Genomic DNA, 11,898 nt, shown 5'->3' on the forward strand with positions numbered 1-11,898 from the left:
GGCGGATCCGACCAGTGTCCACCAGACTAAGTAGGCTCCTCGCTCTCCACAGAGATTAGGATCAGAAACATCCAGAAGCCTCGTTCATACATTCCAACCTTCGAAGATGACTCAATGTTCATGTATTTCCTATCTGGCCCTTGTAACCTTACAACCCAAATAGACCCATGTTTCGTTTCTTTGTTCTCTCCCTCCCCCCCCCCCCCCCTCCCTCAGGTCTGTGTGATGAGCACAGCTCCTCTCCTCCCCCCTGCGTGCCCTCTCCCTCCGCACCCCTCTCCCGCTCGGCATCCTGGGAAGGTCTGTCCACGCTGCCCACCCACGGCTCGCCGCTGCGTCACGTGACCCACGTGAGGCCGCGCCCGCCGCGAAGGCACCGGACGGGTCACCTCACTCTTGACCCCGTGAGTGACCTCTGACTCCACCATACTTTCAAACTGCTTCCCCCTGCCTTCAGTTATTTATTTGTCTTTTAAGTATTTTGCTATTATGATGAATGTGTGGAACAGCGAGGGTTACATCCAGAACATGGTTAGCACTGTCCTTGCACAATATGCTTTTACCGATCTGAAGTGCAAGTCAACACAAACAATTATCTTCTATTTCCCTTTTTTCCTCCAACCCACAATCTTTTGTTTCAATCGCTCCATTTCTCAGCCATGTTTTCCACCCTGAGGTCCATTTTCTCGAAATAAGTCATTTTAAAACTACTTTACTTTGACCTAATGCCTGCTATGACTCATCCATTTATCATGTCCTGAAATCCAAACTGCCCCCAAGGCACCGACCACTCCAGGTCTGTTTGTCCTCGAGTTCGAAGTGTTTTTTGTAAATCGGTACAAACCATTTGTAAAGTGCTAATGAGTAATTGTGTTCTGCTCCAAATAGACTACTGCTGGCAGGGGATCAAGTTCAGCCAGCCCGTTTGAAATAATAATTGCAGTTGTCAGCGTTTGGTAGTGACAGTACAATATGATATTGTGTTCATGGTTGTAATGCTGTTATCTTCCTGTCCCTGTTTCCCTCCCCTAGCACTTTTCAGAGAATGGGGGGGTCAGTCTGCTAGAAGATGGACTTCCTGACTTCTACACCAAGAGAGTTCTACCTGACAGGTAAACTGCACAACATCTCATGCATGACAACACATGGTACAAAACACTGAATGTTTGGATCCACGTCCATTCATTTTCATGTACAGGGCTTGATTTATAGATTTCTTTCGGTTCCTATTCATACAGGTTTATACAAAGGTCATATCCCTGTCTTAATGTCTACTGTCTCTTCTCTCTCTCTCTCTCTCTCTCTCTCTCTCTCTCTCTCTCTCTCTCTCTCTCTCTCTCTCTCTCTCTCTCTCTCTCTCTCTCTCTTTCTCTCTATCTCTCTTTCTCTCTCTCTCTATCTATCTCTCTCTCTCTTTCTCTATCTCTCTTTCTCTCTCTCTCTATCTATCTCTCTCTCTCTTTCTCTCCCCTCTGTGCAGTCAACTGTCATCCCACCATCAAGCCCAGATCCTGAGACGCAAAAAGAGACGCAGCGTCCTGTCCATCTTCTCCGGCTTCCGGAAGAACCGCAACTCTACTATCTCCAATCAGGACGCAGAGTATGCAGGAATGGGAGGGGCCTTTAGGAAAGGGTGTGGAGACCATGTGCTATTGTAGTCCTTAGCGTAGTACAGCATGTGGATATCCAGCTCTCAGAAGTGGAAATACGAGGACTCATATAAAGATAAATCCCTCCTGTAACACGTCTTTCTCTCTCTTTCTTTTCTTTCTCTCTGTCTCTCTGCCCTTTGCAGGGCCTCAGAGAATGTCTACTCGTTTATTCAGCACCCAAAGGATGCCGTCAGGGTGGAGTCGACTATACAGGGAACCAATGGAGGCATGCCGTCTCCCAGGCCCAGCCATGGTGTGCCCCTCCCTGGGGTGAGGGTCGGCAGCCCCCCCTGCCACATACAGAGACAGGTGCAGAGTCACCCCTCCCAAACCACCACCACCACCACCACCACCACCACCACCACCACCCCTCACAGTCTCACATCCAGGGCACTGTTCTGGCTTGTGTTGTTGTACGGCCCTAGCGGACGAGTGTTGTACAGTGTGTGCTTCATCTCTGCCCTCCCTGCAGTCCTCAGACCTGGTCAGCATGGTGTACAGCTGCATCGGGGCCGACATCGACTCCGACGCTAGCAGCTGCGACAACAGACAGTCAGACAGAGAGATGGACAGACAGACACCAGAGACCCAGGCAGACACCCGAGCGAACGGCCACGTCGCGTCCACCGGCGGCCTGGACAAGCAGACGGACAGACAGATGGACAAGCAGACGGAAGCGGGCAGGCAGGAGAGAGTCAGCTTTCAGACAGACACACGGACAGAAACGGAGGGCGGGCAGTCCTCAGAAGAGGGGAGGGCCGACAGAGAGGCCGCCCCCTGCGGACAGAAGCCTGATCCTCCTCCACAGAGCAGCAAGCCCAATCTGGCTGGTCTGAGACAGCGACACCTGCAGGAGAGCTCCGGTACTGCAACAATGCACAGTAGAGGCAACTTTGCCGACAAGAACGAGGTCTGTGCAATCACAGACCTGTTTTGTTTGTTTGTTGACATAATCCTTCTTCAATCTTTCTCTGCCCTTAGACAAATCCCCCGAGGACTGTGGAGGGGTGGAAGGAGAGAGGGAGGTCGAGAGGAACGCAAAGAGACAAGACGTAACACAGAGAACCCGAGGGGCAGAGGGACAGCGTCCCCCTATTCCTGCGAAGGTGTGCGTGTGTGCATGCATACGCGTGTGTGTGTGTGTATGTGTGTATGTATGTTTGTCTGACCAAGTATCATCTCTCCAGCCCAGTAAAGATCTATCCCGGGATAGTAACTCTCCATACACCTCGCCTGCTGTCACTCCACCTGGGGAGGTAACCAGTGAGAAGAAGACCCCGCCTCCTGTCCCACCGGCGTCTGCCAAGCCTGGCCTGGAGTCCTGTGGAGCCCCTGTCACTCCAGAAGAAGGCACCACTGAGAAGAAAAGCCCGCCCCGTGTGCCCCCCATGTCTGCCAAACCTAGTTTTGATTTACCCAGTTCAGCTGTCAATCAAGGTACCACTGTAATTGAATACAAATGATTATTCTTAATTCATTCTAATGAATGGGTCGTTTAGTGGCAGCTGTACCGGGGAGGATTAGACGTGATCAGGTGGTAACGATTATGGTGAATACTTTATCTATCAGATGAAGATGGATCAACAAATGGCGGGATATCGAAGCCACATCGCAACAGGAAAGCAAACTCTTGTGACGCTGGTATGTGTGTGTGTGTGACATGAATGCACAACCCTTCCTGCTCTGACTCCACTGTCTTCTGGCTGCCTGTATACAGCATGCCTCTGCATTGCAACAGCAGAATGGAATCTGTTGTCCTCTGTCTTTGACTGACTTTGCAATTCGTAATAGCATTGGCAAAGTCCAGTATATACAGTATGCGGTATTCGCTGATGTCATTATGACTGCCATTCAATGTGTCCGTCAGTCAAATCTTCTGAATGTATAACTGGGTCCAACAACAAACAAAGACATACTTTTCAGTACTTTTTCATATGAAGGTTTTCTTTTGTGCACTCCAATATTTCCGAGTAATTTGAAAATAGTTTGCTGGGTCTGTTCTCAACTTGAGAGAAGGCTTCTACATTCCTCCGTCTTCCCCATGTGTGTGGCCCCGCTTGTACGTCTCATATCATTTCCCCTCAGGCATGGGACGGGACAGCCCCAGTGATCTGGAGAGGTCCTCAGTTCGCAAACCCCCCGTGAAAAAACCCCGTCTCCCCCAAAGCAGAAACAGATCCCTGGATTATCCTGCATCCGTGTGTATGTATCTGGATCTGTTTCTGGCAAATGGTCGAGTGTCTTTTTGAGCGTTTTGTCTATGTATATGCACGTCTGTCCGTGTGTAAGCGTGTCTGTCCATGTGTGTGTGGGTCTGCTGTCCACTGCTACTTCCAGATAGCTTCCTGTCTCGCCGGTTATAGCTCGATTCTGAATAAGAACCTTTCAAGCTTGAGACTCACGCTAGAGAGGCTGGAGAGAAGAGCTCTGACATTCTGTCTGCTGTTTAGGTCACGACAGTCCGGAGCCTGGCAACAGCGAGGCGTCATGACAACACCAGCAGATGGAGAAGCTACTGAGGATTACGGAGGAGAAAATGATTGGGAGTAGATAGATGGAAAGAGGATGAGTAAGAGCAAGAGAAAAACAAGTCATTATGAACTCTTGGAAGTGACCGACACAGTCAGAATAGAGCCGATGGTGGCATGATTAGTCACTGTGTCATTTGTGAAACGTGATGCATGAATGCTGACATTCTTTACACCAGTCCTACTTGCTTTGTCATCTCACACATACCATGTTCTCTAAATTTCCTTCTCTCTCAGACACACACACACACACACACACAGAAACATTCTCACATCCAGTATACTCACAAACAATTACTTGCTCTTACTATTGTACATATACTTTTATTAGACTTTATTTTTTATTCTTCTCTCTCTCTCTCTCTCTCTCTCTCTCTCTCTCTCTCTCTCTCTCTCTCTCTCTCTCCCTCTCTTTTAAACGACAATCTGTGACACTGCTACTGTAAGAATGAATCAGTATTTATTCTAATGGAGTATTGATATTCTGTGTATAGGCCTATTGAGTATAAATGAGCAAAATCTGCACTAACCTTTGTGGACGTTATTCTGTAACCGGTATTTTCTTTAGTTTGATTGTAATTATTTTGACTGTATTGTAACCATCTTTGTATGATGTATAACGACAATGGAGACTGAATATGTTAATGAAGTGTTCTATCATTTGGTACCAGTATTATTACAGTAAGTACTACTAGTTGGTCCATGGAACAGATGATTGTTTTTATCTGATTTTACAGGACTCAAATGAGTATATTTTCTAAAAAGGCATATATGAATAGGATAAATAAAGATGAAATTTCCCAAAATTGATTTGAATTCCTCTTAGTTCTGCCTCTTGTCTCTGCATAGTGTCAGCACCTACTTTTATACGGCAAGCAAGTTCAAAGTGTATGTCAGCACTTACAACAAACTGGATGAACGTCTCAGATGAACTGTGAATAAACTATAGTATTTTCCTACATGTTAGGGCACCAAAAGCCAATTAACATGCAGAACAATAAAATAATGATATTTAATACTTGGTGGTCCATCCTTTGCATACTAAGCGTGAGTGAGGCCAGCGTCCTTACACATCACCAGGTGCTGGGTTTGTTGTACATGACAAGGATGCTTCTTCAAGCATCTCCTGCAGCTGTCTTTGCTTCCTGTTTGTTTTGGAAGCTTCCTCCTGTGCGTTTCCTCTTCATTTTGTATGCTGAACACTCAATTGGATTCAGATTGGGGGATCGACTTCTGAAGAATTATTTTCAATTTTGGGCCAAGAAAAGACTTTGGTTGCCTTGGCAGAATGCCTGGAGTACTTTTCTTCTGCATTATGATGCGTTACCCAGTAAGTTGGATGAATTTGGTCGATATGAGCTGATAAATAAAACAAATGTTATTTCTGCACACTTCAGTATTGCTTCTGCTGCTGCCACCAGCAGCAACATCATCATTTCATGAAAGTGTTGCAGTCTTAACTGCAGCCAAACAATACCAAGCCCAAAACTCTACCTCCACCTCTCACTTTTTCCTTTCAAACTTTCCTGAACTCTGAGTTTAGGTTCACCTTCAACTCTTGGTTCTAAACCTCTCCCGGAATCTTCAGTTCTTCAGTTGAAAAGAGCAGAAACAGGCTGGTGGTTTGCCCTGTGTCGTGAAACCTCAGAGGTTCAACAGCACATGGTGGCAGCTCGTCTGCTGGTGGTGGACTTGGAACACGGCTGGGGTTTGTTCTGTTGAGCCTTAAGGTTCCGAGCTCAACTCAGCTTTGTTGATTTGTACATACGGTATCAACCAATTCTACTCTTAGAAAGAACACTACAGTTCCTATGAGTGACAACAGAGGGCAGTAAAGACTGAGTAATAAACTTATGGTACCATGTTTTCACTAAACAAGTGATTCATTTTGAGTGACACTTGCAAACTCACACATTCAAACATTAACATATCATGATAAATAGCATTTGGTGTTGCTTCAATTGCGGCAATGTTCACTGGAAGACTTTCCATTTCTCTTGGAAATTCCAACGCCAGACAGAGTCAGATAAGACAAACCATTGATTAAGATCAAGATTTATCTGACTGTATAACAAAGGAGCCTTTTTATGCAATAATTATCTTTCTGACTCACACACACACACACACAATCCCACACACACAACACACACACACACCACTGATGTTTCTATGACGTCAACAGCTCCTGTCTCCTGAGAAACAGTTCAAACTGTTCATCAGTAGTTCATCTTCATAGCTGTCTGGGCAGTGCACATTCAAGAGTTAGACCAATTAAATTCATCGATTCGTAGGATTAGGTCACACACACACACACACCTCTTTTCCCATATCCCATGCAGCCACACAATACACCAGAAACATGAGGAAGCAAACACAAGCAGAATACAGAGCAAGTCTTCATGCGTGTAAGTGTGTGTTTGTCTGTGTGTGCATGTGTATAAGTGTGTGTGTGTGTGTATGTGTCTGGGCCTGTGTCTATGTGTGTGTGCCAGGAGGTTCACAGTAGCAGATGGGTACTACTAGTTGCAAGCTACTTGACATGCTGTGTCAACACCGGAAGGTTTATAATGAGTGTGTATGAGGCAGGGGTCCAGTGGGTAAGCACAGGATTGCTTTCTGGGGGAGTTCAGAGCCCAGGCAGTTGAGTGAGGCCTAGGATACTCCCACACCGCTGTCTTTATGTCAGTTAGAAATACTCTGCTGTCTCAGGCCTGATTAGCAAACCCACTTGTTAGCTGTTTCTGAGTTGGCACATTTGACAGTGCATGCGTTTTCCTTAACTCTATCAGTCTCTCTTCCTCTGTCTCTCTCTTCCTCCCTCTCACTCTCTCCCTCTCTCTCTCACTCTCCCTCTCTGTCTCTCTGACCCACCTACATACCTGGACGTGTTTATTTACTGTGAGGTTTCCTTAACGACAGGTGAATCTCATTATACCCGACTGTCAGAGGATTAGGGAGGATCAAACAGAGGATGAGGGAGAGGGAGGGGAGAGAGGGCGAGGGAGGGGAGAGAGGGGATGAATAAAGTGAAAAGGCGGCTGGTGGGTACAGTAGAAGGACCATGTAAGAGGCAGAAAAAGTCTCAGAGGGAGATTGCAGGAGAAAAGGGAAGGAGAGCGATAGAGAGGGCAGTGGGTGGATAGTGAGGGGAGAAAAGAAGAACAGACACACATTGTGAGTCAAGAAAACCCTCTGGTTATCAGTGGAGAAGACAGGCAGACAGGGAAAACCATGTAGATAGAGTACCTGTGCTCACAAACCGGTGCACTGCTGCACGGTCATCCATTTCAGTCCGAAAATCGGGTAAGGGTTACAGTATTGATGTGACTTTTAATGAAGAGGTTTGGATGGTGTAACAGATTCACACTTTATCTGTGTGTGTGTGATTAGATGTGTGTATGCCTGTAAGTGAGAGTAGAAGGGACGCAGGTGTGTGTCCTTTCAGCTCCTCTTTACCCAGCCGAGCCACTGATGGACAAAGGATGGCTTGTCCCCGGAGCAGATTACTGTCCACAGTAAGTGTGACCCTGATCTCTCCTCCCTTTCAGGGTCGATCTGATTCTTCTGCTATCTGGCAGCCTGTCTCTTGAATGGTCTAACTAGGTCAAGAACATACATCTGTTTATTGGTACAGAGCCTCATTCTGTCAGTGTGTATATTGATGTGTTGTAAAGGTGTGTTTGTCAGGGAGGTGGGGATGTGATTCAGGGAAGGTGGGTGGATCAGTTGTCCTATCCAGCTGTAGCGTCTCTGAGAAACGATGTGGCATTCAAGGAAGAATATTCCAAGACTCGAGCCGGCCACATGAAAACACTGAAAAACGTTTGTCATCTCCCCTCGTGATGGGTCTCAATCCTCTTTATCAGCTGCCCCGCGGTCTCTATGGGTCGTCTGACAGATCCCAGCTGTTAGCTCGTTCTTTGTTTCACTCTCTCACACACTCCTGGAGCCCCTGCTGCGTTTCACATTTCATGTGGACGTGAACAAATGGAATACAGTGGCAGCTCAATGTGTCGTGAGCACTTCATTGCACTAGCCCGCAGTGTAGCTCGAGCTTCCTATAGGACTTCTCAGTGGTGGAGAGTCATTTACTTTCATCATCTCTTTGATGTTAGCATGCATGGAGAATCATTGACGCACGGATGCATGTCTCATTCTGCGTACATCCCATCAGCATATTGAACATGAATAAATAATGAAGGGATATTTTTTGTTGTATATAGTACGGGTAAAGGAATTTACTTAATTTACATTGTAAGCGGCATGTTATTATTGATAGTCAGTAAGAATATAGGCATATGATGGAGACCGGACGGATATCAACCTGTATATACCTAGGGGAAGAACTCAGAGTTTGATGAAAGATCAATTTAAACAGGGCAAATCCTCCCAAATGTCAAGCCATCTAGTTCCTGTGTCTATGGTTGATGGGCGTGTTTTTCCATGATCCAGTCAGCTGACATTCACAGCCTCCAAAGTCAGCATTTCACCAACACATGAAGGCTTCTATTTCTTATATAGCAACCAAGGCTGCCCCAAAGCCTGGTGGGGCCGCACCGTCTTTGGGAGACCCTTGGGGGAATTCAATACTGTCTCCATTTGCCTCTTGCCAGACTGTCGTTGTAGAAAAAAAAAAATCTGGTTTGTTGGAAAAAGAGGGTGCTCCAAGTGGGAGCCTTGAGTGGTTGTGCACCTTGCTCGTGTCCGGGGGCCAACCAGACAGCGTGTGCTTTTGTAAAAGGCCCGTCTCCTAAGTGCAAATAGATGCCGCATGTGTGACGTGTTCTGCGAGCTGTCTCTCTGTGGTTCCGTGGCAAAGTTGTGTTGTCGTGAGTGGTGAAGGGACTGACCAGCAGCTGCCTGTGTGTGCTGGCAAGCAACTCCTCAGAGCCTGGAAGGCTTGGCTTCTCTGAGTCATCGCAGCTGTCAATCAAACGCACCGACACCCAGTGTTCTGCAATAACAGGTTACAGGTGAATGATTCACCTAACGGTGCCAAATAGAAAACTATTATTAGAGGAATAATAAGTGTCTTACAATCACATTCATTATTAAGACGTGTCCGGTTTATCTCCCGAAACTATTGTCATTCTGTGTGCCTTTTGAATCGTGTGATTTTATTAGAAACTGGAGGCAGTTCTTGTTCACTGCTCTCCACTCGTCCTCCCTCCGTCCATTCTATGTTTTAATTTTCCCTCCATTTCAGCTTCCCTGCCCTCACATCCCTCTGCCTCCATTCACCCATCCCTCTCTCCCTTCCATCCCTCTCTCCCGCCCATTCCTCCGTCCTTCTTGTTCCTATCCTCAGCTGAACCCATCTAGAACCATCTAGAGAACCCCCCCCCCCCGCTCATCCCAGCCATGCCTGCTATAGTCAACCTGCTCTTCAACACCGTGTCCACCAAGACCACCATCCCCTTCACCGTGGTGCTGCCGCTAGTCAGCATGCTCTCTCTGATGGTGGCGGTCGGAGGTCACCTTCTCATGTGGCTGGTGCTGATGCGTAACCCACGCCGACGCTCCAAGCCCAGCTCTGTCCTGTTGCTCAACCTGAGTTTGGCAGACCTGGCGGCCCTCCTCACCTTGTCCAGCACTCTGCTCAGCGCCAGCTTCCAGGACTGGCAGCTAGGGGGCACCATATGCGTGCTCCTGGGGTTCACGACGTCCGTGATGGCCGGTGTGGACATCTTCAGCCTGGCAGCGTTGTCTGTGCTTCGGTATCGCATCGTGGCTCCACCTGCCAGGCGGCCCGCCACGCCCAAGCAATTGTGAGTACAGCGTGGGGTCTCTACAACTGGGAAGGGTGAAGGGTGGAGGGTAAGGAGGGGTGAGGGGTGGAGGGTAAGGAGGGGTGGAGGGTAAGGAGGGGTGAGGGGTGGAGGGTAAGGAGGGGTGGAGGGTAAGGAGGGGTGAGGGTGGAGGGTTAGGAGGGGTGAGGGGTGTGTAGGGGGAATGAACAGCAGTGGCATGAGACCCTCTCAGTCTTGTACGTTCATCACGGTCATAAATATACCGAGTTTATTCTGGAACTTGCTGTTGACCGATGACCCATTTGGAAATGATGATTGATGCTATTTTTACAGGGGAGCGGAATGCTCCCACCTCACACATGTTCTTCCTTTCCCTCTCTCCTCCAGGGCTGGGGCACTGGCCTTGATCTGGCTGGTATCCATCACCATGGCCTTGCCCAAGGTCACCTACATCCACTATAATGGAGGCTGCAGCTGGTCGATAGGGCTGCGCCAACGGCTGGCCTTTGTCATCCCTGCCTTCCTGGTCTACTACGTAGTGCCCTTAGTCTGCATTGGACGAAACTGCAGCCACATCATAGCACACCTGTACAGTTGCCGTGGCACCCTGATTGCAGACCGCCGCAACAAGAAAGCTACAGCACTCTTGGTTGGATCCACTCTGGTCTTTGCCATCAGTTGGCTGCCTTACTATGTCTTAGAGTTTGTCAATTTGGTGCCCTTTCATGGCTCTACCTCACCTCCAACCCCAACCCCAACCCCAACTCCCTCCTATCCATTCCTCACAACCCCCTCCCCAACCCATGAACCAGTGACGGAAGTCTCAATACTTTGGGAGGTGGCCTCCCTGTGCGCTATTCTGCTGGTGTGTTTTGCCCCTTGCTGGAACCCGCCTCTTTACTTCCTGTTCACCCGGACAGCTGTCCGTCAGCTCCGCACCCTGCTACCGTCCAGCTGCAAACGCTGGAGGGGCCCTGCTATTGGCAGGCGTGTCGCTCCAGCCTCGCCTCCATGCCTGCCGCGGTCCAGTCTACCACTGCCTCCCATCCACAACCCCATGCATCACACCGTGACACATGCCGGTGGCTGACAGCCAGATATCAACGCACACAGACACAGACATATGCACATCTGCTTTACTTTGGCGAGGCAACAGGTATACATGTTTTTTGTTGCTGGTATGGAGCATCACAATGGAAGCCAAGCTAAGAAGTAGAAAGTTCTGATATTTGTGTAAAAAATGTCAAGCGTGAAAGTAAAAATGGTCAGATTATCATTATAAAAAATGTGTAGGATATCTAAATGATGCACAATCACTGTTAATATTTAACAGTATATGAAGACATTATAAATGATTAGTGATCAGTCTTTGAAAGATATGAAATGCAGTCATTCATGTGTGTGCGAGGTGGATAGTGTCGTAAACGTCATGCACCGGGCCCTAAACCCACAAGCTCATGTTTCTGATCAAGCTGTCAGAATCACTTAGCAACACTGCATCCTAACATCTAAATACACAGAGAGAGAAAGAGAGAGAGAGAGAGAGAGAGAGAGAGAGAGAGAGAGAGAGAGAGAGAGAGAGAGAGAGAGAGAGAGAGAGAGAGAGAGAGAGAAAGAGAAAGAGAGAAAGAGAGAAAGCAAGAAAGAAAGAAAGAAAGAGAGATGATGAAGCAGGAAAGATTGTGTCAGGAATAAAATCTGATAACCTTTCAGAGTAAAAACCAACACAAGATGTTGGATGTTTTTCACAGGTGGAATGATATGGAAATCAAAGAGAACCACCTGCACGCTTCTGTCAACAGCAGCTGTGCTACACAGTAAACGTCTTTTCTACTTACTGTATTTATCCCCCAGCCAACTAGAAATTCAGGCCACAGTGAGTTTGGTCTCGTCAAGCGGCCTGAATATTACACCTCACTGCTCTGCTCAAGTAGCAGTACTGAGAGAATTCTCACTCTGAACGTAGAG

General features: G+C 47.7%; 2 protein-coding genes across 2 annotated transcripts; both read left to right on the plus strand.

Annotated features, from left to right (window-relative positions):
* Nucleotides 1–106: 106 nt before the first annotated feature.
* Nucleotides 107–5,162, plus strand: carmil3 (capping protein regulator and myosin 1 linker 3). Its single transcript, XM_047027118.1, has 11 exons — nt 107–122; nt 217–404; nt 1,033–1,112; nt 1,481–1,600; nt 1,796–1,961; nt 2,125–2,515; nt 2,634–2,758; nt 2,840–3,089; nt 3,222–3,293; nt 3,738–3,854; nt 4,103–5,162. The coding sequence occupies exons 1-11, from the start codon at nt 107–109 to the stop codon at nt 4,141–4,143; spliced, it is 1,566 nt and encodes a 521-aa protein (XP_046883074.1). The 3' UTR covers nt 4,144–5,162.
* A 2,094-nt stretch (nt 5,163–7,256) lies between these two features.
* Nucleotides 7,257–11,187, plus strand: si:ch211-119o8.4 (neuropeptide CCHamide-1 receptor). The gene is made up of 4 exons (XM_047026833.1): nt 7,257–7,483; nt 7,571–7,695; nt 9,489–9,948; nt 10,318–11,187. The coding sequence occupies exons 3-4, from the start codon at nt 9,542–9,544 to the stop codon at nt 11,018–11,020; spliced, it is 1,110 nt and encodes a 369-aa protein (XP_046882789.1). The 5' UTR covers nt 7,257–7,483; nt 7,571–7,695; nt 9,489–9,541; the 3' UTR covers nt 11,021–11,187.
* Nucleotides 11,188–11,898: the final 711 nt, after the last annotated feature.

This window comes from Hypomesus transpacificus, chromosome 10 (genome assembly GCF_021917145.1).
Source record: "Hypomesus transpacificus isolate Combined female chromosome 10, fHypTra1, whole genome shotgun sequence".
Taxonomy (NCBI): domain Eukaryota; kingdom Metazoa; phylum Chordata; class Actinopteri; order Osmeriformes; family Osmeridae; genus Hypomesus; species Hypomesus transpacificus.